Here is a 26,047-nt window from a genome sequence, read left to right on the forward strand (position 1 = left end):
CAAATAAAAGAACGTGTGGTAGGGAACGTACTGGCGCGCGGCATCAGAGACCAGTAGTTTACTATGCAGTTTGCAGACTGCACCAAGTTCAAGTAATCATTCCAAAATTTCTGGTAGTCGTACATGAAGTACTGGTCGCAGCCGCCAGATGGATTATGTCGACAGTAGAATTCCACCCAGTTTCCCACACAGCTCAACAACCCCCTCTGATCAAGTACAGACTCTGTACTCTTGTTACTTCATACCGTCTCATGGCCGATTGGATCAACTTCCATACCAATTTCAGGGCACATGAGAGGTGCTGATGTATCCGAGACGTTCAAGAATGCCAGGCGAAACCGCCGCGTCAATCAAATATTAGATTGGTTTGTATTTCTTTTTCTTGGTACCGTTGAAACAACAAGAGGGTATAAAAGAAAAAATCGGGATTTATTTTCTTACTTTTGTATGGGGTGGGGGATTGGGGTTGGGGGATTTCGTTATATTAATTTGTTTTGTATGAGCAAGTCTGTCTATCATACACGGATCAAATAATCATAAGTGTTGGGTTAGGGAAGGAAAGGGGCAGAATTGCTGATTGGCAGCTGGTTGAATAATGAATAATAATAATAACTGAATACTGGAGCAACAAAGGTGCAAGAGGAAACAAAAATAAAGGGAGGGAAAAATTAGAAGAGAAAATGGCGACAAGACCAACAAGGTTAATCTATCAACGATGAAGCTAATCAAGGCGGATGGTGGATAAAGAGAAGAACGAGTTGTCCCATCGATAATTAATTAATTATATATACACACGTAGTGACGCTAGTTGAAAAAAGGCAGTTAAGGTGGAAAGGATAGTGAGGAGGGGGGGAAACAAGGAGGGAAAGTAAATAACTAAATTATTCCATAATATTATAATTATTATATTATACGGGTAAATGTGGCCGATGCGACGCTCTTTTTCCCATTTGTTTACGCCACAGATTCGTCTTCTGGTTTATCTAGCGACGACCTGTCAAAACACAAAACGAAATGTCAAATCACAATTGAAAAAAAAAAGACAATGGAATGGGGTCATGCTGGACCGGATGGCCAGAAAGAATGTTTTTTCGCTTACGTCAAATCAACGCGACTACTGGACGGACTGTCGAGACCTGTAGGCGACTGGCGGCGGGCATCCGAGGCCGAACTGACACCGGAAGTACTGCCGTACTTGCGTTGACTGAGGAATGTGTGGAACGACGTGTCTGAATCGTCATCGCTGTCGCTGCCCAATTTGAAAGAAAACAATTAGCCAAATGAACCAAAGTTTTAATTTAGGGAAACACTAATCGAACCTGTCGACAGAATGGGGGTCTTGATCCGAATCGGAAGTGTCCATTTCGCCTTGCATGGCGACCTGGAGGTCTTCGATGCGGCGCAGGGCCAGCGACAAATCCTTGACCAGCGTGGCGTTCTCCGATTCCAGCAGTTCGATGCGTTGCTCAAATTCCCGCAATTGCTGCGACGTGTCGGCGTCTCTCTGCTCCGACCCCGTCAACTCCTCGCGAACGTCACGCAACTGCCGCTGCAGGCGTTTGCTACTCTCCTGCGACAGTTGCTCCTTGCAGCGCAGCGAATCCAATTCCAGGTTGCTCTTATCCAACATCTCCTTCAGTCGTGACACTTGCGTCTAAATGACAAAAATATAAAAAAAAGCAAACCAAAATGTTGTGTTAAGAGAGAAGAAGAGATGAAAAACAGGTCGGTCGGCTTGGAAATGTCAAAAATGGTGCCGGCTGTTTGTTCAATCACGACATTATTCACCTCCAATCGTGACTTGGACGTCTGCTCCAGTTCGACTCTCGATTCCAGTTCCTTGACTTTCAATTCCATACGTTTCTGGGTATGGACCGACTTTGTGTCAATCTCCAGGCACTCGAGTCGGGCGCTCAGTTCGGCCACCTGTGGATTCAGCCGTTCAAAAATAAATAAATAAATAAGATAAGTAAGAACGAAACGATTATATGCCATGGAGCGAGATGGAAGGCCCCAAAAACCGGTCGTACCTGTTCCTTGAGTGTGGATTTCTCGTGTTCCAGGGTCATCAGTTGAGCAGTCTGATCCTGAAGGGTGATTTGGTCAACGCTGAGTTGAGCCACGGCAGCTTTGTACTTGCGCATCACTTCGTTCAACTCCACTTCTAAATCATCCACCTGCAAACGGATTTTGAAATATTTTTAAAAAATTGATGTCATTTGATCCAGCGACGGAATGGGTGGGGGGTGAAACTGACTTGACTCTGATAATTGCTGCGCTCCCTGTTGCAGCTCAAGTACTTGTCTTCCGTTTCACCGCGCAGTCTCAACGCTTCGTCCAGCTGCTGCTGGGCCTCGAGCAATTCCTGCTCGGCGTGTTGGCGACCCTTGACTGCGGCCGTGCGGGCGAATTCCGAGTCTTCCAGCTGATTTTTCAACTGCCTCAGCAGGACTTTGCTGGGCGTCTCGGATCTGCAGCGTTCCAATTGGCTGTGGGCGTCTTTCAGCAAGGCTTTGGTGCGTTTCAGGTCGCGTTTCAGCTTGTGGATCGTGTCGTCGTCGGCTGCGTGAGCCGCGTGCTGGGCCATGGAGAGCAGCTGGCGTTCCAGTTCGTGCTTCTCCCTGACCAGTAGTGTTCTCTCCTCATGTTCACTCTCCAACTGGGCCTCCAACGCTGTCATGTCAACAAAACAAATAAAAGTGGTTGTGTAAAGGGAGCGAGTCATGTCTGTTGACTCTCGCAGTGAGTGTGTGCACACACCTTTGACTTTCTTCTGGGCACTGCAGCGAGTGTCCTCCATCTCCTCCTCCCTCTGGGCCAGCTCCTTCTTGTTCTCCTTCCTCATCTGCTCCATGGCCATTTCAAGTCGCAGCCTGGCAGACTCCAGCAACTGGACTTGGCCAGCCAATTCGTCAAGTTCCTCCTCCTGCAAAACACACAAAACGACAAGTTGGTGATTGCTGCACACTTCCACCGTATGCAATGAGAATCTCACCTGATCTTTGACTTTCATCTCGAGTTCGTGTTTGGCTCTTCTGAGGGCGGTCATGTCAGCATCGGATCGACCTTCTGTCGTCATTTCGTCCAATTCCTTGGTGAGGGCTGCCAGCCGTTCGCCCCTCATCTCCAAATCGAGCTGCACACTCTGCATGGGAAAGAGGAAAACGCAAATAACGTTATTAAATATTCAACCAGTCAAGGCCAAAGGCGAGGAAAAAGAATCGTCGAGCATTATTATTCCTACGTAAAACTGAGGCATGATGTGTGGTGGTGGCACAGAGACAACAAACAAACAAACGAGACGCAACCGTTGTGTCACCAGCAGGAACAACACACAACCGACTACTACAACAGTTGAGCGCGTCACCCTTAAACCTTCAAACGTCTGAAGCCAACTGAATTCCACCCCCTGTGAACTCGTGGGGATTGCCCAGTTGTGTGTGTGTTTTCCCCCTCTTCCCACCTCCCCCCTCTTGTGATTCTTCGACAACAACCAACAGGGCAGGAGGAGCAGGGCCTATCTGTTTGGTTGTCAGGTACCGCAAGAAACACCCCCAGGGGCTGACCGTGGGTACACTGCGAGTCGAGCCAAAAAAGGAGCCGATCGGCATACCTTCTTTATTAGTCTCGACTACTCGTTTCCCTCTCTCACTTGTTCAATTCAAAGTAGTTGCTGCCCTTCATGTTGTTCTGGCTGGCTGACACGTGTTATGTCTGATCATGTCCGTGCCACTCGACCTCGGAATGGCGGCTGTAGTGCTGTTCTCCAGTTGGGCTCTACGAGGCCCGATGCCGACGTCCATTCTCTCAAGTGGGAAAAACTCTTGGGCAATGCCATACGTCAGCAACAACCGGTCCGTCTCTTTTTTCATTCCCTCCCCCAAAAAATGAGGTTGACACGCCCACAACAACAACAACAACAGTCTAATGTCTGAAATGCCAAAGTGGCTGCTGTTGTAAATGTGTGTGAGAGAAATAAAGATGATGACCTGGAGTGTCTGTTCGGAGGTGAGTTTGTCGGTGATGGCGGCGTCGCGATCCCTCATGGCCCGCTCCTTGTTGCCCCGCTCCTGACGCAGCTCGTCGTGCAGGAGCTGCAACTCCGTGTCGAACTTGCGCTGCTTCTTCTCGAGGACGGCGTTGCGGTTGGTCTGGTCTTCGTGCAGGAGCCGCGTGTCGCTCAGCTCGGCGGCCAGCCGCTGCGACTTGCGCTTCCACTGGGCCACCACCTGGCGCTGCTCCTCCACCTCCTCGTAGGCGTCGTTGAGTTTCTTCTCCAGCTGCTTCTTGAGCGTCACCGTCTGCTCCAGGTCGTCCTCGTGCTGCTGGGCCAGTCGCTGCTTGGCCAGCTCCAACTCCCGCGACAGACGCTCGCACTTTTGACGGAACACGTTGGGCTGCCCGTCATCTTCCTCATCGTCGTCTTCAGCTCCGCTCATCATCATGTTGTACTCGCTGCCACCGCCGCCGCTGCCGTTGAGGCCGGCCGACCGGTTCAGCAACACTTCCATTTCCATCTTCTCGTGGTCGCCAGACAGTTTGCGGAATTTCGCCTTTAAATCAAATTAAATGACGTAAGTTGAATGAATTATACAAATGAATGACAAAAAAAACTGTACTTCCAACTCGCTGAAATCCTTGTCCAGCTTCATCCGTTGGGCCGTTTCGGCTTCGAGACGTTCCGTGGCCAAGATTGCGGTCGAGTGTTCCTCGGCCAAGTCGGCAGTCAATTCGCTGACCTGTTGGGAAAAACAAACAACAAAAACATCGTCAGCGTTTATTTTTACAACGGCAAAGCCAACAACCAGCGCTCAGCTTTTCCCCCCCCCCATTTTCCCGGCGATTCCATTTGACGTGGGGGAAAAAATGCAACAAGATTCACGAAAAAAGGAAACAAAAGAGGAACGAGCAACAACTAGGAATCACACTGGGATCAAGTGGAAAAGGGCAAGGAGCCAGGAGCCAGGAGCCAGGAAGAGTCTGGTTGGGAAAAAGTCAAGTTGAGCAACTATTGCAACTATACAACTTTTTTTGGTTGGTTACAAAACTACACACACGCGCGCGTGCAATCATATCGGCAGTCGGTGTGTCGTCGTTCACGTTCTTTCTCGTGGGTGGGCGGGCGGATCGGGCCGATTTTTATTGGATTTTCTTCTTCTTTCCTCCTTTTTCTTTTCTTCTTTTCTACTTTTCAATTCCATTTCCCTGGTGCCTATTTTTAAGTACGGGAGGGAGGGAGGCCCTAGTCGTTGTTAGGGGGGAAGGGGAAAGGAATTTTTACACACGGAGACTAACGAAGCGTGAGGCCGATCATCGAGAAACATCCCGCAGAGATCGTGAATCTCACAGCAGTGGACGGCCGGCCGACCGGGGGGATCAACGACCACCAGCCGAGCGTGTCAAACGATTCGACTTTTAAACAACCAGAAAAAACAACAGGGACGGACAAACAGGCAACAACAACAACCGACAAAAAAATGAAACGGGCGGATGGGTGGGAAGATGAAAGTGGAAACCTCGTCGTAGTCATTGAGATCTTGGCAGGAGCCAAAGTCCGTGTCGGCCGTCGATCGGACCGACTGGAAACTGGGCACTCGTGAAAACGGGCCGCCCACCACCACGAACTCGTTGACGCCGCCCGCTCCGCCCGACGACGGACTCTCCGACGACGAGTAGCGGCTGCTGGACAAGGAGCGGGCAGAGAAGCGACGCTGCTGCTGGCCACTGGAGCGGGGCGGCACGTAGGATCGGGTAGACGAGCGTGAACGCTGCACTCCTCCCGGGCCGTCCTTGCCCAAATGTTTCCACTCGTTCATGACGTGGTCGGTGCGGCCCAGGAAGTCACGGATGGCCCGCGTCAGCAGCGACGACGTCGTGTCGGCCATCGTGTGGGCCGGAAGCGGACGAAAGTGTTGGCGGATGCCGGTGGTGGCAGCGGCCGAAGTGGTGGTGGTCGAGGAGCGGCTGGGGCGCTGGCCACTGCCCACTGGTCCAATGGCCGAGACGGAAGCCGATCGGACGGCCTTGTGTCCCAGGACGAAGCTCATGCCGGCCTGGATGACGACTCCTTCGTCACGGGCGGACAGCGGGGCCGGTGGCGGAGTGGATCGACGATTTTGCTGCTGGTGGGATGAATGGGACGAGGTTCGCCTGGCCGAGACGGACTGCGAGAGGGACTCGCTGTAGTAGCCGCAAGTGAGGACGGGCGAGAGGGCCAGCGAGAGTTGCGTCTGGCTGTGGTCGCGCTGGGCCTGGATTTCCAGTCGACGTTTGGACGACAAGTGCGACGACAAGGAGCTCATCGTCGGTGGAGCTGCGGCGGTGGTGGCCGATGCGATTTGATTTGGCGGAAATGCGATTAAATGGGCGGGGCCAATACCTACGACGGAATTCGTTGTGGGGGGGTAGGGAGGGCAAAACCAAGAGAACCACACACTGCGAAATATTCACAAAATGCAAACCGAGGAGGAGAAAGGGGGGGAAAGAATAGGAGAGAAAAGACCTTTGAACGGCACGAGTCATGGGCAACAACTAAAAGGGGCCTGGGCCCTGGACGACACAAACACACACAGACGGGCAAAGAGGCGCGCGCCAGCCGCTACAAAACTGTCCTGGATGGACGAGGAGGAATGAGAGAAACGCCAGTGAAGAGAAGAAAAGAGAAGAAAAGAGAAAAAGTTTTCTGTTTTTGTGTACGTGCGGAATTGGCTGGCGTTCAACTCCACTTTACGTTGCGTTGCTGCGGCGATGACGTTGCCTGTCTTTTTTGTTCTTCTTGTTGTTCGTCCCTTTTTCCGGCCGCTCCTGCCCGGTCCCTCACCCCAACTGACTGTGCGGTGCAAGGTCCCTATTTATAGGTGTCAGGTCTTTCTCTCTTCTCTCACTCACTGGCTGCTGCTGCTCTTTATCGTCCCTCTTTTCATTTTTCTTTCCACCCACCCATCCCTCTGACGAGACGGGCAAAGTGCAGAGCTCAGCGCATTTTCTCACGACATTTCAAACGACATTTACAAGCGTTTCCCCCCTGGGCGGACGGCAGGGTGGAAGCATCCCGCTTTTTCGGGGGGGGGGGGGTTTATTTATTTTTCTAAAGGGGGAAGGGGAAAAAGAGGAAGAGAAAAAGGACATTCTAGCGGGATGGGAATCGATGTGAGACGCGGCCTATCAAGGAGGGCGGGCGACATGATATTTCCGCTTTGGGACGGTGACAAGAGAAAAAAAGAAGAATCCCCCCAACCAGGGATGATCGAGATGTTGTTGTTTTGGTTGTTGTGTACCACAGCGCGTCCGGCGGGCTATTTTCTAAGCGGGAAAATTCGAACCATTCCAACCCCCCAAAGAAACATGGGGGAAAAAAGAAAGATGTGACCCAGGTTGCCAGTTTGTCGTCGCTCTTTTTTTAAAAACATTTCCATTTCGAACGGGGATGGATTCATAGCTGGCCAGCAGCCAGTCCCCAGCCGGCCGGAAAGCGGCGCTAGTTGGTAGCGACTGTAGAGTGATTTGAGGTTGGGGTTGGGGTGGGGCAAGTAGTTGATTTAACGGTGAATGACTGAATGACTGAATGAGTGTACTACCTTGGTTTCAAGTCGATCGGCGACGTATTTGAGATCGGCTCGCTCTTTTTCAAGAGCGGTGACTCTACTGCGCAGACTCTCGGCTTCCTCCTGCGTCAATCAGCCAAACAAAAAGGGAAGAAAAAGAATCAGAATGATGTGAAATGACACCGTGGGCAACGGCAATGGCCAGCACAATAGCAATTAGCACCGGCCTGGCCCTGCCCACAGCCATTCAATTACCGTTCTCGCTTTGAGCTCCTCTTCGGTCCGGTGAACGTTGAGCAGAGGAGACAAGCGGAGCATCAGGCGCCACCACGGCCACACTCGGACGGCCTGCAGTTTGCGCACGTTGCGCTGGATGCAGCGGATGGCAACATCTTGCACCTGCCCCCCCCAAAAACACACACAACAGACAGGAAATTAGTTAGACCGAAAATTCAATCATTTTGTCGTCCATTTCAGCTCACCTTGAGTTTGCTGAGGCGTTTGCGGGCCAGGAAGCCGCGACATTGGGCCTGGAATTTGATGACGCGGTTCGTGATTTTCTCGTCCCGCTGGTCTTCCAGTTGAGACAAGACACCCGGCCGGAAGAAAACCTGTGAATCAAACCCAAACCAAATTCCAATTATGAATGAATTAAGTCACACAAAACAAGTTGGACATGGAGAAAACAATCAAAGAACGAAAGAAGAAGAAAAACGAATCGAAATAATCCCAGGGAGGGGGGAAAGAAGAAATTCGCCCAGGAAGTGTGGGGCCGTCCGTCTCCGTCTAGTCTAACCTCGTTGGAGGTTTTCGATTGAATGAGAATGTCGACCACTTCATCCAAATCCATTTCGCTTTCCAAGTCGCTCCAGCGGATGTCGTCCATGTCCTCCTCGTCCACGTCCGCCTCGTCGTCGCTCGAGGTGGCGGAGAAGAGTCGACGGTCCATCTGACCGGCCTGACTCGCATTCGACGGATGGCGGCTAAAGATTTCCAGCTCAATTTGCTTGTCCTCGTCTTCCAGCTCTTCTTCTTGCCCGTCGTCGTGTCCGTCGTCTTTGTCGAAACAGCCCGAAATGGCCGGCTGGGCCGTCAAGAAAATGTAGCGGTTGGGCGACAATTCCGGCTCGGGACTGGGCGGAGTCGTCGACGTGTAGCCGGACGACGAACTGCCACACGTAAACAAACTCAAATGGCTGCTGCTGTTGCGGCCGCTGCTGTGGTCCAGCAGGCCGGTGCGTCGCAAAAGTGGCTTGTGCGGAATCGTCGTCTGCTGGTCCGGCTGGAACGTCAATTGAAGGGATCGACTGTCGACCGAGTTGGGCATTCCGTTGCGAGCCGGGCACGACTGACTCCGCTTCTTCCGATTGTTGCCCGCGTTCTCGTCATCCTCGTTGGCGGAGGCGGCGTCGAACCGGCTGGAGCGACGGATCAAATCCTCAAAGGCCTTGATCCGATCGGCCACAGCCGGAGCCAAATCCAGCGGATCGACCGTCGGAGTAGTACTGGCGCCGCGATCCTTTTCTCTGGCCTTGCGGTTGTGTTCCATTTCCATGGATTGATGACGGCGGTCGTGGATGGGATTGCCCGTCAAGTTCCAACTGGACGTCGAGATCCTCATCTTTCCTGGTGGCGGCTCAACTTCTTCCGGCTCTTCAAAACGGGGCAATGCAAACTGGAGGAGGGCAGAAGAAGAAACTGGGCACACGGCGCACACGGTGACGCGTCTTGTCTATCGGCGATTCCATCCGACACTGGGCGAATAAGTGACCAGGGCCGCGCTGGCCGTTCTCTTCTTCTTCTTCTTCTTCTTCCACCTTGTCGCGGCTCATTAATTTCTTTCCTCCTCCTGTACGAATTCCACATTTCCTCCAGCCCTCAAGGGCACTCTGCTGGCTGCTGCCCAGCACTGGACACACGACTGTGTAACGTACCCTCCCCACAGGTAGTTGCCACGTTCCGTTTAATGCCCGGCTGCTGCTGCTGTTTGTTTCTCTCTCTCTTTTGCACAACGACTACTGGCGGCTGGTGCTGGTGGTGGTGGTGGTGGAGTGAGCGGCCACCAGGAAAGGGTTGTCGACCGGACGACTTCACTGGACTTCACGGGCGCCAACGTGGGAACTTTTTCTTCTTTTTTCTTTTCTCTTCCCCACCCAATTGTTCGCCTCAAAAGAGAAGCAAAAGTGAGAAAAGCCAATCACGAAATGGGCGGGCTGGACTAACTGCAATCGACTCGGCCATTGTTGTCCGTCACAACTCGAGCTGGCGCTGGCGCTAACCGGCTGGTGTTTGGCTGGATCCTTTTTTCCGCGTCATTTCCATCGCCCATTTCTTGTGTTTGGTGGACGGACCGACAGCATTGGGCACCACCGGCCACACATTTCGGCTCCACTCGTGCGGATGACGTCATTGGAGGAGCCGCTCAAATTGAGGAACGGGGTGACACTAATGTCCACCACCACCAGCGTCAGCCGGAAGGCCGCTAGTCAGCCGGATCGCAATCCATTCGCCCATTTCCCAGCAGACGATTCAGACAGTCATTGTCGATTGTCGATTGGCCCCTTCATTCATTCGAAAGTTTGGAAATGGAAACAAACCCGACAGACGGACAAATAAACACAAACAACCGAAAAAGTAAAACGGGCCATCTCCGTCCGTCGTTTCTCTTTTTTCTCTTCTCAAACTCGTCAATCGCCAGAGAAAATGGACGTCACGGATGGACGCAACGTTATTCGACGCTCCATTACCATTTTTGTCAGCTGTACCACCCCATCCAGGGCCAGCCAGCCAGCCAGCCACTAGGCGTAGCGTAGGGCATTTAAAATAAAACGCCATTAGAGAGACGACGGCCAATCAATTGTCCGGCCGAATCGGATGCGACCGCACAATCACAAAGGCAATTGACGATGATGAGCCGATTGCGATGGACGCCGGAATTCCGTTAACTCCAAAACAGTCAAACAGACAACTTGGACACGGACCGACGGCCAACCCATCTTAATGGACCCCTTGTCTGATATCCTCTCAATTGCCCAGCTTCCACGGTCTTAAACAAAAAAGGGAAAAAAGGAAAACAGACGGCCACAACTGGACTCACCTGACTGAGGCCGAGACGGTAAGACGAACGTTCCATGTCGATGTGAAGCAAAAGAATCTCGGCCGCTTGTTTCTCGCTGGCCGTCGAGCTGTTGAGTCCAGTCAGGAGGGAGGCCGGTAATGCGTCCGGTGGCACCAACACGTTGAAGCGGCGAACAAATTCGCCAAGCGGCATGTAATCCGGATAGCCTTGTCTGTACAACCGGATAGCTGGAAGCAATTCAGATCCGCGCAGCTGCAAATCCGAAATTTAAAAAGAAAAACAAACGGGCAGAAAATGTCATTCGATGCCATTTCATGGGTTCCTTTTTGTTGGCCGGGCAGCAGCAGCAGCTTATTTTTGATTGATTTGGGATAATTTTGTTTTGTTTCGGTATGTGTACAGACCTGGGAGCGGAGCAGAGGCACTTGAAGGGAGTCGTCGTTGGCGGAGAAAGTCGATGAACTCAGGTCCACCAAACCGGCCCGGTGGTTGGGGATAAAGCAATAAACGAAACGAGCCTTGGTCCGTCGCAACGTCTCAATCAGCCCGTCCTACATTTTTGGGACGAAACAAAAAACAAATCCAATTATTTGCCAAATGCCAAAATCGATACATAACAAAATAAATCACAAAAATCCCCCCAAAAAAACTGACCACTTGAAACTTCAACTGGAGGGCCAGCGATTTGCGCTTGATGCCGGCCGTGCCGGAGGTGAAAGTGCGTCGGATGCTCGACGCCCTGCGCAGTGACTGGCTTCCTTCGATGCCGGCCACCGAGCCGCTGACCGTCGTCGGCAGAGGGCCGCGACACGAGCGGAACAGCGACGCCATTTCCTCCTTGGTCGACTCCGTCAGGGCCAGGGCCGCGTTGCGGGTGGTCGGCATCTCGCGGGCCGATTTCAGCCAGCCGTCCAGGTCGTACAGGACGCTGTTGGTCCCCTGGCCGTGGTGGATCATCAACTGCTTCCGGGAGTCGGTCCCTTCCGGCCGAGTAAAGAGTTTCTCAAAGACCCGGTCGTTGTACATGGCCGACAGTTTGTCCAGCAGTTCGTCTTCGCTGGTGGTGCTGACCAGGGCCTCGTCGTCCAGGAGCCAGAGGAAACCTCGTCGCTCAACGTCGCGCAAATTGGTGGCCGATTGGGCGCGGGCGACGGCGCTCTGCGGCGCCCTGTCCAGGAGGTCGACCAGCGGCTCGGGCGAGGGCATTTCCTCCTCTCCGGTTCCGCCTTCCAGGGTGATGTCGATGTGCTCTTGAGCGTAGCGGTTGAGCTGGGCCGTGATGTGCGTGTCGTGGAAGAGCAGCTGCAGGCGCTCCTGCGTGTAGTTGTGGCACAGGTCCTGGAAAGTGGCCGCCTTCGACGACGTTGTCGAGGTGGTGGTGGTGGCCGGATTCTGGAATCCAGGAGTGTCGACGGCCACGATGGAGCTGATGGTCCGCGCCGTCGACGAGATGGACCGGTTGATGAGGGCCACCAAAGCGCTAAAGGCCTCGACGTAGAGACCCTGGGCGAAACCTTCCAGGGCCTCGGACGGATCCAGGTGTTTGTCGGCCATCGACAATTTGGCGCCGTCGGCGTTGTGGACGGGCGAGCCTGTGCGGAAAGACGAGCGGCCGTTCATCATGGCGCCCTGGACGGGCGTGGCGTAAAAGGCCAACTGGGCCAGTTCTTCCAGGGATCCGATTCCCAAAAGGATGGCGGCCCGCTGGGCGGCAGCCGGTCGGGCGAAAACGATCTTGTTGTTGCTAACACCTGCCGGGCAAATGAAATCAAAAAAAGAAAAAAGAAAAAAAGTTTCCAGGTGTTAATGAGTCGATAACTATTTTAAAAATTTCCATATTTCTCAAGTGTTGTACTACCTCGCATGGCTCCGGCCACACCCAGATGGTAGATGGCAGCCAAGATGGACCAGATGCATCGACTATCGGTTTCGGCGACGCCCAAAGATTCCAGAGCTGCGACGAGACGGGCGTAACTGACGGCCGCCTTTTGGCGATCTTCGGCCGACTGCAGCGGCGTCATGTAGGCGCACGGCTCGGCGTTAGGCCCTCCGCCACCGCTGACGCTGTCCAGCTGCAAGTAGCGTCTGAGCTCGCCCGTGGCGCCGGCCACCAGCTCGTAAAAGACGTTGAACGAAGGTTCGCCATCGGGCCGGCGTGTGACTCGCTCCCGCTCCGGCATCAGCACCTGGATGGATGCGGCCGCAATTTGTCCCGACTGGTCAAAGTCCAGGGAAAAGATGTTGGTGAATCGGGTGGCGTTGGTGTTGAGGGCCGTGCGGCAGTTGCCGAAGGCTTCCAGCAGTAGGAAAATGGAGTTGAGCTTTTCGACGGTGATGATTTTGGACGGGCAGCCGGCGGCCAGGCAGAGGTAGTGGAGGGAATTGCGGAAGTTGTGCGACTTGCCGGACCCGCTGCGCCCGACAAAGATGAGCGATTGGTCGCAGCGAGTGGCCAACATGGAACGGTAGGCCGACTGGGCCGACGAGTAAATGTGCGGCGGCATGTCCTCGGCTTTGCATCCGCGGAACAGCTGGATCATCTGCCGACGAGGAATTGGAAATTAATTAGAAATAACAATGAAATTCATTTTTGAATGGGAGAAAGTTGAAGTTTACCCGTTCAGAGTAGACGGCCAGAGGTGTGACGGGATTGATGACAACGAGACTTTGGCCGGCGTAGGTGTGCGGTAAACTGGCGGCGTAGCGGCAGCGCAGCGTGTGGAGGAGCGAGGCCTCGTTGAGGTGTCGCAGCTGGGCCAAATCTTCGGCCAGGTCGAACTGCGGCGGATTGGCTTTGACGACCTCGTCCTCGTCGACCGACACGAGTTCGCCGGTGGCGTCCAACTTGAGCCGGACCCGTCCCTCCTCTTCGACCGGTTCCTCGCCGTTGCCGATGGGATGGAGCCGGGCCGAGGTGAATCCGTCCTTGTGCTGGAGCCAAACTCTGCCGGACTCGATCCATTCCTTCTCTTTGGTCAATTCGTCATCCGATTTGGCCTGCGATCATTGGTCAAACGTAAAAAATGCAAATGAATTAATTCAATGTGTCCAGTTAATGTTAACGATATGCCTCTCCCGCCCGTCTCTTTCGATTGATCTTGATTATTTTCGTCTTGACTGAACTTGCAACATGTCAAACGACAATCTGATGATAAGATTTTTATTGGCTGAGGCCTTCCAGTCGTGAGAATCAAGAACTTGATTGCACGTTCATTCCAGCAAGGAAAACCCAACCAATGCCCCCCCCCGTCCCACCCATCCCAAACAGGTAAAAAAGTGAACAAAAAGTCAAAAAATCAAGAACACGCCACGACTTGCATTTGTTCACTCAACTCGTAATGAACTTGGCTTTGTAGTTGTAGCCCCCCACTCCACTCGACTCTATCACCACCCACATCTCCCACTCTGTTTGAGTTGCGTCAGGAGCCAGTCGCCGCCGCGGTGGTGGTGGCTCTTAACTGGCACTCACGACAACGCCCACCGGTTGGCAGACACAAGAAGCTCAGAAAGAGAAGTGGCATCACTTTCCATGGCCTGGCTGTTGTGTCAACCAAAGAACCCAAAATTCGACACCAAAGAAGAGATGAGGGGCAACCCACACCCAAAGGAGGGGAAAAAAGAGGAAAAGTCGCTTGTCGCTTTTGTCTGAATTCTCTAAAAAAAGGGAAAACTAAAAGGAAAGGTGAAAGGGGGGAGCGACACAAGTGGCGCATTGTCGTGCCAACACAATGAGGAGAGACAGCAGCCCATTGTCGTCGTCTTAGTCGTCGTCAATGGGTGGCGAAAGTGGCACCGACGCCCAAAAAAGGAGGGGGGCGACAGTCGCGTTGACACAAGAGACGAAATGGATAATGGCGATGCCCGTCACATTCAACACCCAAAATAGACGGGGAATAAAAAGTCAAAAGGAATCCCAAAAAGGGAGGAAAAGTGGAATGATCTGGCAGTGGGTCACCCACAAAATTCTCAATCGAAAGTTCTTCTTCTTCTCTGCCTGTTCGAAGGTCTTCTCTCTCTCTCCATCTTTTTCTTCTCATCCATTCCATTCACCAACTCAAAAAGTCTCATTCCCCTTTCTCTCCTTCTCCTTCTCCTTTTCTTGACGAATCAAAAAAGAATCTCATCCGCGCTCACCTGCCGGCGGTCTGCTCGTCGTCGTCCCTCCTCAACTCGCCCGCAATCCCGCAGCACCCGCCGTGTGTCTTTATGAGACTCATAGCCGCCGGCTCGTCGCCTTTTTTTCCCCTTTTTTTAATTATCAACTTCCCCCCCTCTCGTCGTCCGTTGACTCGCTCCCGACGACAACGTCAAAAACAACAACAACAAACCGAGAAAAGAAGAAAAAAACCCTGGACAAAAACTCACGGGGGCAATTCCATCGGCTCTAAAGGACTCGGGATGTACTACCACGCACTACCCGCAATAAAAATCAAAGGAAAAAATTCCGCCGCAAGACACGAAAAATAAAACGTCACGACTGGAATCAAAGTCGACGGCGCTTCCTGTTGACTCTGGCGGGTTGTTGAGTACGTCGTACAATTACGTAGGTACCGCTGGGCCCATCATCTCTACCCTTCAACCCCTCCATCCACTCACTTAAGCCAATAAGAAAGGAGTACCCCACCCTTGGCCAGCAGCCCAGCAGTCGGCACGACCGCGTCGATTCTTCATTTCCATTTGGGTCCCACTGGGAAACTGAGAAGCCGAGAAGTCGAAGGAATTAAAAACAAAAAGGGAAAAAAGGGGGAAAAAGTCACGAGCCATCGGTGGCAGAGGAGGAGAAGTAAAAGAGCTCGAGGGGGTGAACGACGACGACTACCATCAAAACCTGCACCACCTGCACACAACTCGCCCCAACTGGACCCTCTCATTCCAAACGAGTAAAACGTGCACTTTCTGTCGTGTCTAGTTGTGTGTGTTGTACTGCATTACATTGAGGGGATGTTGATGTTGTGCATAGGAGACGGGCGGCCGGCTGGGCAGGGCCGTGCCGCCTTAGGGGTCGACAACAACCGACAGAAAAACAGAAAAAAAAGTGAAAAATCTCTTTTTCTTCTTTTCTTCTTTTCTTCCGAGTTGCATTTCCTGTCACAGTTGATTTTTCCCACATTTCTCGTCCCGGTTGTAATTTTGTTTCTTTTGCTGGCCGTTTTCACGGCCCGTCGACCGTCGGTGCCCTTAACAAGGCCAACAAAAGGAAAACCGCGTAAAGAGTCTTTGGCTGGCCAACGATGATGGGCATCGTTGGGTGGTCCCTCCCACTCCCTTCACCTCCCCCCTCACCGTCTTCCGTCAGGACGCGTTAGTCTCACATCCTTTTCGTTCGTTCGTTCGTTCGTTCGTTTGAAAAGGCCAAAAGAAGAAGAAGAAGAAAAAGAGACGGGCGTCCGTGTCTCGGCATAACCAAAAGAAAAACAAAAGAAAAACCAAAAAGGGCCGGCGCAAAAAAAAACAAAAGAAAATCAACTTTTCCAATGCCGAAAAAACGGCCGACGTCAAGACAAAGGCGGGCACAGCCAATGTACTTGTAAAGTGGGGCCGTCGGTGAACTCGGCAGTCGGGAGAAAATTGAAACGAAACAAAAGAAACAAAACCCAAAAAACGTTTCTTTTTGTTTTCATTTTGGGCGTCGGCGGAACGTGGAATAAAAGCGAACGGCAATTGACGCATTTGCGTGTGACGACGAGTCGACAAAAGTCGAAATTGCGTCGTAGTCGTCGCTGTCGTCGTCGGGATGATGAGGCGCTCGTTCTATTTGCATATCCCTTTTCTCTTTCTCTTTTCATTCCAGCCGATATTTCACCGTCACCTCAGGCAGGAAAAAACTTTAATTCGCTCCGCCATTCATTCGGACCCGTTTCGGCATTTTCTTGGTTACGAGGGAAGATGATGATGAAGGGCCGCTGGACCGAGACCACCACCACTGCCAATCTCCACTGCACAGCCCATCATCATCATCTTTCATCATCATCAACGGCCCCCAAAAGACAAAAGAGTTGCAACAAACGCAACGGGCAAAAGGCAAATTTTTCTAAGTTTGTTTTGACTTTTGACTCGATAAGGAAATCAGAGACGGGCCGGCCACCCGTCGCGAGCCAAGCAACGAAAAAACAAACAAACAACCAACCAACAACAACTTGGCCAATCAACAATCGACGACTCGATGGAGGGCGGAACTCTTCAACAACCGACAACAATTTAAACGTAAAGAGAAAAACAAAACCCCCAAAACAAAAGAAAGACGAGGATAAAAACCAAGTCAATTTCATCTTCTATTTCTACTACCTCCTGGTCAGACTCATTCGATTCCTCTTCCTTTTGGGCTTGGGGAGTGGGCGGCTGTTGGCTGGATCCCGAATTTCGATTTGGGCCGCCCGTTTTCTTAATGGCCGCAGACGAAGATGAAGAAGATTTGGGTTTGGCCGCCACCGTCGTCCGCTGTTTCTGATTGCCAGACGCCGTCAGCGATGACGGCCGTTTCGGCAGAGTGTCCAGGGTTGACCTTTGGCTGACCAAGGAACTCCTGGACGAGCTGCCGGCCGAGTTTTGTCGCGACAGCGAAGGAGACGAGCATCTCGACGATGGCGACGACTGGCCGCCACTTTTGGCCAAATCGGCCACCCGTTTGTTCTTCATCAACGGCGTCGCTGCGATTCTCTCGGCTGATTTTTTCTTCCCACCGACGCCGTTGTCCAGGCCGTTGCTGCTGGTTACTCCTTTGTTGTGCGATCCATTGTTGTTGTTGTTGTTGTTAAGGGTCGACCTCCTTAGCGTTGACGGCGTCACCTTCTTAGTGGTGGTGGTTGCTGGGCCGTTGCTGCTGGAATTGGACGGGCGATTTCTCTCCGTGTATGGCGACCGATTGGGGGTCGAGTGTCTCAGCTGGTGCGGTGACATTGCCAGTCGACGGCCTTGATCTATTGAAGACTCGTAAGTGGACGAGGCCAAAGTGGAGCACGGGCTCGGACTAGGACTCGGCCGCCTGTTGTTGTTGTTGTTGTTGTGCTGGTGGTCCGACCATTGGTCAAGGTCGTCGTCCAGTTCTTCGCTCACCTCCTCCAGGTAGAGGCCGGACGAGGCGGCCGCAGCCAACGGCCACTGCAGCGGGTTGCTGTACGACGGGTAGTCGTAGATGCCGGGCGAGGGAGTGCTGCCCGAGTACCTGGACGACGACGACTGGTCCGACGAGCAAGTCGACGACGACAGGGAGCGGTTGGAAAAGGCCAGGAATTTGGGCGGTGAGCGCGGAGGCAGGATCGATTTGCATTCGGCCGAGGCCGGGGCCGGCAGGACTTTGCCCAGTCCCAGCATCGACTTTTTCCTGACGGGCGACGACTCGACGTCGCTGCTGCTGTTGTAGCAACTGTCGTCCGTCTCCCGGCTGCTGCTGTTGTTGTGGTTGTTGTATGCGTAGGAATTGGACGACATTCGGCCGCCGCCGTCCGTCTCCCGGCTGCTGTGGTGGTTGTTGTAGCCGCGGTGCAGGTCGTAGCCTGGGACGACTCCCCTGTCGTAACAGACGGGCGAACGGCTGGACGATCTCGAGTCTCTGGCGGCGGCCAGGCTCCTGTGGCAGGGCGGCGGATCAACTTTGGATTTGACCTTTAAAACTCCTTGGCCGTGCAGGTGGCCACTGCATCCGCGGTGGAGTTTGCACGGCGGCGACTTGTTGTTGGCCGCGTCACGAAGCGACGAGCGGAAATGCATTTCCATCGACGACGACGACGATTTCGCCATTTTCTCACGTTTTTATTTGTTTTTTAATTTTAAACTTGTTCTTACTTTTAACTTTTTCCGATGGAAGGATGGCCGATCGGATGGCCGGGCCGGTCGTTTTAGTGTTTCCTATTTGGGCGTTTGTGTGTCGGTTGTTGGGGTTTTGTCTTGGGCGGAGGTGAGCGTCATTTCTTGCCCACCTGTCTGTGGTGCTGTGTGTGTGGCAACAACTGGATGGACGGGGCTCACACCAACTGACTCATCGGCACCCCTCCGCACACACAGAGACACACGTGTGTCGTAACTGTCGGATGCTGCAATCAATTCCGGGCCCAATGATCCACGACGACGATCTTCTTTTTTTTGCAATTGTCCCGAATTGGTCGCGTGCGAACCGAACCACCGACACACACACACAGAGAGAAACGGCCCAAAATAAAAGACAAACGCGCAGCGCAGCGGAGCACAAAACGACCGGCCCCGATTTGACACAGAAACAACAAAACAAAAGTCGCACGCACCCCGTAAAAGAAAGAAAACGATTTAAAAAATAGAAAACAAATACGACTGGAAATAAAAATCTACAAAATGAAATGAAATCAAATCAGAGAGAGAAGAGAATAGAAGAAAAGAGAGAGTGGGTGGGGTAGTACCACTCGGTCGGGCTGTTGGCGCAAGACTAACAGGACACGGCCGCGTCTCGGTCGTGACTAGACTCGACTCTCTCACGTCTCTCTCTCCCTATCCCTCCCTGTCCCTGCTGCTGAGTGGTTGGTTGCAGGTGGACAAGAAAAACGGGCGGCCTGTGGTGGCGCTGCTCAGCCACCGGGCAGCAGCAGCAGCAGCAGCCAGCCGGCCAGCCCAACTGGACTGGGAGGAGGAGGAAAAAAAAACAACGCCACCTTCTCAAAAACGAATCAAATTGCACAAACAAAACCCGAATCGACAATGATCTCAACTGGACAGCAGCAGCAGCTGTCGAAATCGTCCAAAAGTCCAGCGGAATGATTTTATTTACAAATGATGATACCGGCGAGGGACTGTGGCACGTCATCCAACGAGATAACAACAGACAAGAGCAGCAGCAATAACTGAAAGCAACAACCAACTACAACTACATACAAATGGGGGACGAATTAAGGGGAGGCGATGATAACAAATCTCTCCCCCCCAAATCGTGTTTGCCTTTTTGTTTGTTTTTTGGTCGACGAAACGGACGTGTTTGCTCGCCCGTCCGTGCGCTTCAATTTTTAAATAAAATCCGAGAAAAATAAAAGAGATTAAATAGCAAAACGACGACGCCATTTCCAAGGATAAGCAGAAATGGCGTGATGGACAATCACAAACGCGGGCCAGCAGCAACAGCAGCAGCAGCAGGTGTTTCTCTATTTCTCTCTCGAGCTGACGACTTTTTGTAAAAGAAGAAGAAAAGGCGATGGGCAATTCATCCGGCAGAAACAGGTGAGAAGAAGAGGATAGAGAGGAACACGCCTCGCCAATAGCAACACAACCAGAAAAGATAAAGAGAAAAAAGGGCGTCTGCCCGTCCTTCTTCTTTTTCCACATTCAACTCAAAGAGGAGAGAAAACCAAAAGTGGAATCGACGAAAAAGATCCATCGTCACCGTCCGTTTGTGATTTAAAACGTTTGACCAAGAAAACTGAATCTTCTTCTGATTCGTCTTCCGATTATTTATTCTATTCGTCATTTTGGTAGTTGGTTGAATGCGCCAAAAATGGCCAGCACAAAATGTTTTGAATAAGAAAAAGACGACGACCATTTTTGGGTGGTTGAGGGGGTCGTCCATTCGGCCATTCGGGACGATATTATTCCACCAGTCGATTATTATTCAGCCGGACACGAATTCGGAATCAAGAATCAAGAAGAAAAAAGGAGAGAGAGGAGAAATCAGAATAATATGGGCAAAAGATGCTGACCAAAGCCGGCCGGCTGGCCGTTGGTGTGTGAGTTACGGTCGGCCCGGGCCATTTACGGCGGCCGATTCAGCCCCGGCGTCGTTGCGCAACAACAGCCACTATGACCTTGCGAGTGGTGGACAATCTGACGACGTTTGTCCGTCACTTTTTCATCTGAAGCCGAAATCAAAAGGAGCAATTGAACGGACGGACAGAGAAAGAGAGAGAGAGTGGCATGCGGGGCCATTTAATTGAGGCCATTTTCAGCGACGATTTGAACCGAGTAGAGAAAAAAACTGACGACGCGGGTAGTCGAAAAATTTCCCAAACGATTTTTCGCTTGCCCATAGATGGTGCGATCGATCCGAGAGAGAGTTGGGCCAGCAATGCAAGGCCGTTTTGATCCGTCGTGTGTTCACGACTTACGGGATAGAAGAAGAAGAAAAAAAAAGTGGAAAATATGGAGAGAGAGAGAAGAGAGGTCGCGTTTTTGCCAATCACCCGGCAGAGTTGTTGTTGTTGTTGTACCTCGTCTCACTGGCTGTACTTGGTCTGAGGCTCTTTTCTATTTGCCGGAGAGATGGATGCTGTAATAACAACGACCGCCTCCTACGCCATTCTCCTTCCATTGTTTTGCTCTCGGCCTGGTCAAGGCCGTCAGGACACACACACGAAGAGAGAGAGAGAAAGAGAATAACAGGCCAGAGTCATTTGAGAATATGCAAAATCAAATCATTTTTTCTTTCTCTCTCTGTCTCGGCGAGTGCGCACTTTTTGGGTTAAATGCTCGGCGAATGCCTATCGCTCCATCGGATCTCTCTCATAAGTCGCTGCTGTTGGAAAAGAAACACGTTTTTTACTTTATGGTGGAAGGGGATCGAAATTGGGATCGAGTCCTCGCTCCAATCCCGGCAAATATGGTCATCCGAAAAAAGAGACAACATTTCTCGATGAGATGGTCAAGGCGACTCGAATAAACCAAACAACTGCATCGGCACAACAGGACAATCTCAAACGAGAACAATGTCAACTGGGTCCAATCTCTTTTTGGCTCGTTCGTTTTCCAGTTGACAGCAAACAGTTTTGGCCAGCAAATGTGACAACTCCAATTGACTGATGACTGCCAATGAGTCACACGCAGAGAGAGAAAAAGAAAGTCGAAATAATAATCATAATCATCACGGCACACGCAGTCGGAATACAAGTGAAGAAGCTTCGATCGATACGTCAAACCTGAAAGTCGAAAAAGGGAAAAATTTTCTTCTAAAGATTTTTTCTTTCCTTTTTCTTCCGGGAGGGAATTGACCGCACCCCCTTTTTTTGTTTCTTGTCGATGCGGAGGAGAGACAGGCGGCCCATAAAAGAAGATGGAGCTGCGCGCACAGCGTTGAATCAATCGACAGATTGTTGGGTGCTGCATCGAAACTCGTCGGCCATTTCATTAAAATATGGAAAAATCCGACCCCAAACTCCCCAAACCAAAACACTACTACAGAGAAAAGAGAAAAGGCTGGCAGGAGGAGACTCGTCAATGGCCGCCGGAATCACGAGGATCAAAAGAAGGAGACGGCGGATGCATTATGTATTCCCTCCCTCACTTCACAAGTCATCAGCACATTTTTCTTTTATTCTCCGCTCGAATAAATTTCATAAGAAGAAAAAGAGGAAAACTGGACAACTTTGGTTTACACAAGACGACACATCATCATCGTCGTCATCTCTGCTGACCAGGCACTTCTTTTTACGACAATTGTCCTCCTCCTGCCCAGTTGTTATTGTGCGACACACAAAGGCCCACAAGTCCATTTCGTCGTTTTACGACCCAATAATCGGCTGGCCAAAGAGAGTCGGACGACACGGACCGCAGACACGCAACAAGTCCACGTCATTCCGTCTATCTCTTATATTTTCTCATTCGCCATTTTTCCCATTTTTTTTAAAAGAAAAAGGAAAACAAAAAAGTTGTTTGTTCGGCCGCTTTAGACAACAAAAAGGAACAAGATGGTGACCGTTTAGGGAGTGGACGATTATGACGGGCAACTCTCGCCGGACCGCAAAGAAGAAGAAGATTCAAAAGAACTGGATGGAATAGAAGAACAAGTAGTAGCCGATTGTCGTTTACCTTTGTATGGCGGTGGCGTAAGGATCCGGTGCGGCGCAACGTGCCACCTTTAGCGATGACGTCGTTGAGGCGAATTTGACGGCCGTCGGCCGCCCAGCGGCGCGATAACTCCACCAATTCGGCCACGGGCTGCACCTGTGTCGTTAAAACAAAACCCCCCCAAAAAAATTCAAATCATCGAATATAAATCAAGACAATAAAAAAGACACAACAACAACAACAACAACAACAGCGCCGCCACTTTATATCTGAGACGTCCGACGACGACACGACCAGTTTCTTCCACCGGCATTTAATTTTGATTTTAAAAATTCAAGATAAAAAAAGAAATAAAACAAAAAACTGGTTTGGACGGGATCGTGACTGAATCAAATGCCACACACGAGCCGATTTAGGAATAGGTCATTTTTTTTTCTTCTCTTTTTGGTTCGCGTTCGCTTTTTAAATTCGGCGGTCGTCGTTTATTTGTTTGTTTCAGTCGGCGTCGTGAGCGACTCGTTTTGGTCGTTTCGCAACTGCTGCCGTCGCCCCGTGAAACCGTTTCGCAACGGGCTGGCCCGTTTTCACAGGCGTTTTGACTTTTGGCGATTAGTCAAACATTGGGCAAGCTGAGATTAATCGGGTCGTGGCGTGGCAGCGGATTAAAGGCTTCGTGCGATAATCGGCACGCCGCCGCCGTCGCCACAGGTGTTTTTGGTTCGGTTCTACTCAACTGCCAAGGAGAGACGGGCAGGACGGGCGGGCAGAATGTTTCACGCAAGGCCAAGAGGCTCGAGACGTTTGAGCTGGCGCGAGCGAACGCATTCAAAAACGTGAAAATAAATCACGCGGCCATAAATCACGCGTACAGTCGCATCCTGCCCCGTAATGATTATGCAGTACGTGACGCACGCTGCTGGCCAGATTACTACTCGCTTGTAAAAAAATAAATTCTTTCTTTCTCTTCTTTTCCGTTGTGGCCTTTCTCTCGTTGGACTTGATCGTCCCCCACCCCACCAAAAAAACTACACAAAACTGGTTGGTCTATTAGCCCAGGTAAGCTCCGGGAATGCGCCATCAAAGTTAATCCCTGGCGCCATCTAACCTTATCTACCCCAATGAACGGCCAAGGCGCAATCGTTTAAATTGAAATTCAAGTCATAATCGTAAAACGTAATGAAAGAAAAAATATAAAAATAAAAAAAGAGATAAGGAGCCGTAAATCAATGAAAATAATAAAACATTTAGAAAAATAAAGGCCGGACAACCTTGAGCGTGACGGTGGATCCTGAATTCCGAATGATGTCGATGATGTCCTCGCGGTTCGTGTTCTGAACGTTTTGACCGTTGACTTCCAGGAGCCGGTCGCCGGGCAAAAGAGCCGCATCCAATTGCTTGTTCGTGTTGCCAGTCACCGGCTCGGCGAAAATCACCGTCCTCTTGACCGAATTCCTGAAATTAACAAACAAACAAAAACGGACATTTCTTTAAATGATTATATCAGACGGGCAGGCGGGGGAGGAGGAGGATGAAATCAATGGGGGAAACGGGGTCGAGCCCGTCATTAACGCCCCCACAGCAATCATAACGAGAAGATATTATTTTTAATACCTGGACGGATCGTTGGGCGACCGCTCGACCACGACGCTCCGCCGGAGCGAGAAACCAAAATCGCCCGTCTCTTTGCGCTGCAGCGTCAGATCTCTGGGTTCGGGCAGGGCCGGCTCAACGAGAGCAGGAAGAGGCAGAGAAGATGAAGAGGATGAGGAAGAATGGAGACTCTTGTGGGTTTTGATGCGATCCAGCCAGCCAGAGCCTTCACCAGGAGGTTCGCTCCATAAAACCTTGACCGCTGCCACCACCGTCGTCGTCGTCGTGGGTTTGGCAGTGGCGGCAGATGGCGGCCTGGAATTGTCGGCCGGAACGAGACCGGCAGCGGCGGCGATGGCAGCAGCTGTGGCCGCATCCAGCGGTGCCAAATGTGGTCGTGGGCTGCTATAAGTAAACGCGTCTTCTTCTTCTGTTTGCATTCCTCCTCCTGCTGCTGCCCTCGCCCGCTGAAAGCCCAGCTGCCCGTTGGCAGACGACGACGGAGGCTGTGACTTGGGCAGAGGGGGAGGCAGCAGAAGCAGCTGGGCAGCAGCCGACGGACTCGAGAGCGATTTCTTGACCCCCAACACAGCCGGTGGCTTCTCGTAAATAATCAACTCGTTTTTCAACGTGTTCTCCACCAATTTGTTGTCGTCGTCCAGTTCCAGCAGCGGCGGAGACTCCAGGCCGTACGAGGACTTGCCCTTGAGGATCCCGCGGGCCGGCGGCACGGGCATGGGGGAGGAAACCGACAACGTCTCCTGTTTCATCATCATCATGGCCGTCGTCGTTGTCGTCGACGTCAGGGAATTCAAACTGGGCGTCCCGTCGCTGGTGCAACTGCCCCCGTCGCTGATGGGACTGTGTGGCAGTTCCGGCCAGGGTCCGGATGAGGCGTGGCCGCCGTCCACCAAGTGGAGACCCAAATGGGCCGTGTAGTCGGCCGTGATGCCGCTGGGCAGTTTTTCCTTCTCTTTGCGGCGTGTGCGGATCTTGAGACTCCGCCTGACTTCGTCCAATCGCAGCAGCTCGTCGGCCGTCAGCTTGTCGACGTTGGCCGATGAGGATCCGGCGGCGGCAGATGCTCCGTACACCACCCCGCCACTTCCGCTGCCAGATGACGACTGCTGGTGGAAAAGGGAGGCAGCAGCAGCATCTTTTGTCGGAGGCTTTTTCGTTTCTTTTCTCTCCTTTTTCTCCCTCTTGTCCGCCTTGTCCTTCTTCATAAAGCTGAACATGGCGGCCAGTCCTGCACATGCAAACAACAATGGAAAAAAAAGAGAGAATAAAAGAAAGAAACATTACATCGATGGTCAACACAATGCACACACACACACACAGACACACATGCCAGTGTAGGATGTTGGCATTTATCGGGAAACCACAAGAAACATGAGCAGCCAGAATAGGCAGGAAGGAGCTAAGGAAACCTCAAACTGATTACGGGGGAGGTTGGCAGGTTCATGGAACTCTTTTCACGTCTCACAAACCCTCAAAACTTGGCCATTGCATGTGGGCTTTCAATTATCGAAACTTGATGTGCACATTTCACAGACGTCTCTCTCTCTACCCCCATTCCTTCACTGCATTGGCAACGGGTCATGGGAGAATTGACCAAGCCTTCGGAGGGAGAGTGAGAGGCCTTCTGCTTGTTGTTTTGACATCTTCACAGGAGTTTGCGAATGAGAAATGGCCAGGGCTTGCACTTGGCAATCACAGCAGAGCCAGAGAAGCGAGGCCCAGGGGGAATCGTGGCTACACCTATTCGGGACGCTAATGAGTCAACATTTTAGATGGAATTTAGGTAAGAGAGAACCCGTTCCAACTAGCACCACACAGGGTCGACGGCTTGTTGCGGGGGCCCTTGCTCTTCCTTGTCGAATGCCAAGCAAATCCACCGAGAAACGCCGTCAGAGATGGTCAGGGCCGACTGTAAACAAATGCACGACTCACCTGAAAGCTCATCGAACAGTGGAAAGGAATCAAACTATTTCACTTGAAAGCGTTTGATGAGTTTAAGGCGCCAGCAAATGCTTGACGTCTGCAGAGGTCTCGGCCGAGTCGACGTAAATGACAGGCGCCCCAGTCTGGTCACCAGGAA

General features: G+C 51.8%; 1 protein-coding gene across 3 annotated transcripts; it reads right to left on the minus strand.

The window, feature by feature from the left end:
• Window positions 1-350: 350 nt before the first annotated feature.
• On the minus strand, window positions 351-26,036 carry LOC124192925 (unconventional myosin-XVIIIa-like). 3 transcript variants are annotated; one of them, XM_046586502.1, is made up of 22 exons: window positions 25,900-26,036; window positions 23,968-25,195; window positions 23,625-23,808; window positions 22,378-22,512; window positions 13,240-13,620; window positions 12,482-13,163; window positions 11,278-12,374; window positions 11,028-11,174; window positions 10,642-10,875; window positions 8,027-8,155; window positions 7,800-7,943; window positions 7,578-7,667; window positions 4,620-4,739; window positions 3,990-4,553; window positions 2,996-3,145; window positions 2,761-2,926; window positions 2,258-2,673; window positions 2,031-2,177; window positions 1,789-1,926; window positions 1,320-1,654; window positions 1,100-1,249; window positions 351-994 (listed from the first exon to the last, which is right to left on the minus strand). In XM_046586502.1, the coding sequence occupies exons 2-22, from the start codon at window positions 25,182-25,184 to the stop codon at window positions 955-957; spliced, it is 6,666 nt and encodes a 2,221-aa protein (XP_046442458.1). In that variant the 5' UTR covers window positions 25,185-25,195; window positions 25,900-26,036; the 3' UTR covers window positions 351-954. The 3 variants fall into 3 exon arrangements, with proteins under 3 accessions (XP_046442458.1, XP_046442459.1, XP_046442461.1); XM_046586503.1 differs by lacking the exons at window positions 22,378-22,512; window positions 23,625-23,808; window positions 23,968-25,195; window positions 25,900-26,036 and adding an exon at window positions 16,909-19,103; XM_046586505.1 differs by lacking the exons at window positions 22,378-22,512; window positions 23,625-23,808; window positions 23,968-25,195; window positions 25,900-26,036 and adding an exon at window positions 14,758-14,868.
• Between the last annotated feature and the right edge of the window lie 11 nt (window positions 26,037-26,047).

This window comes from Daphnia pulex, chromosome 4 (assembly GCF_021134715.1).
Source record: "Daphnia pulex isolate KAP4 chromosome 4, ASM2113471v1".
NCBI lineage: Eukaryota > Metazoa > Arthropoda > Branchiopoda > Diplostraca > Daphniidae > Daphnia > Daphnia pulex.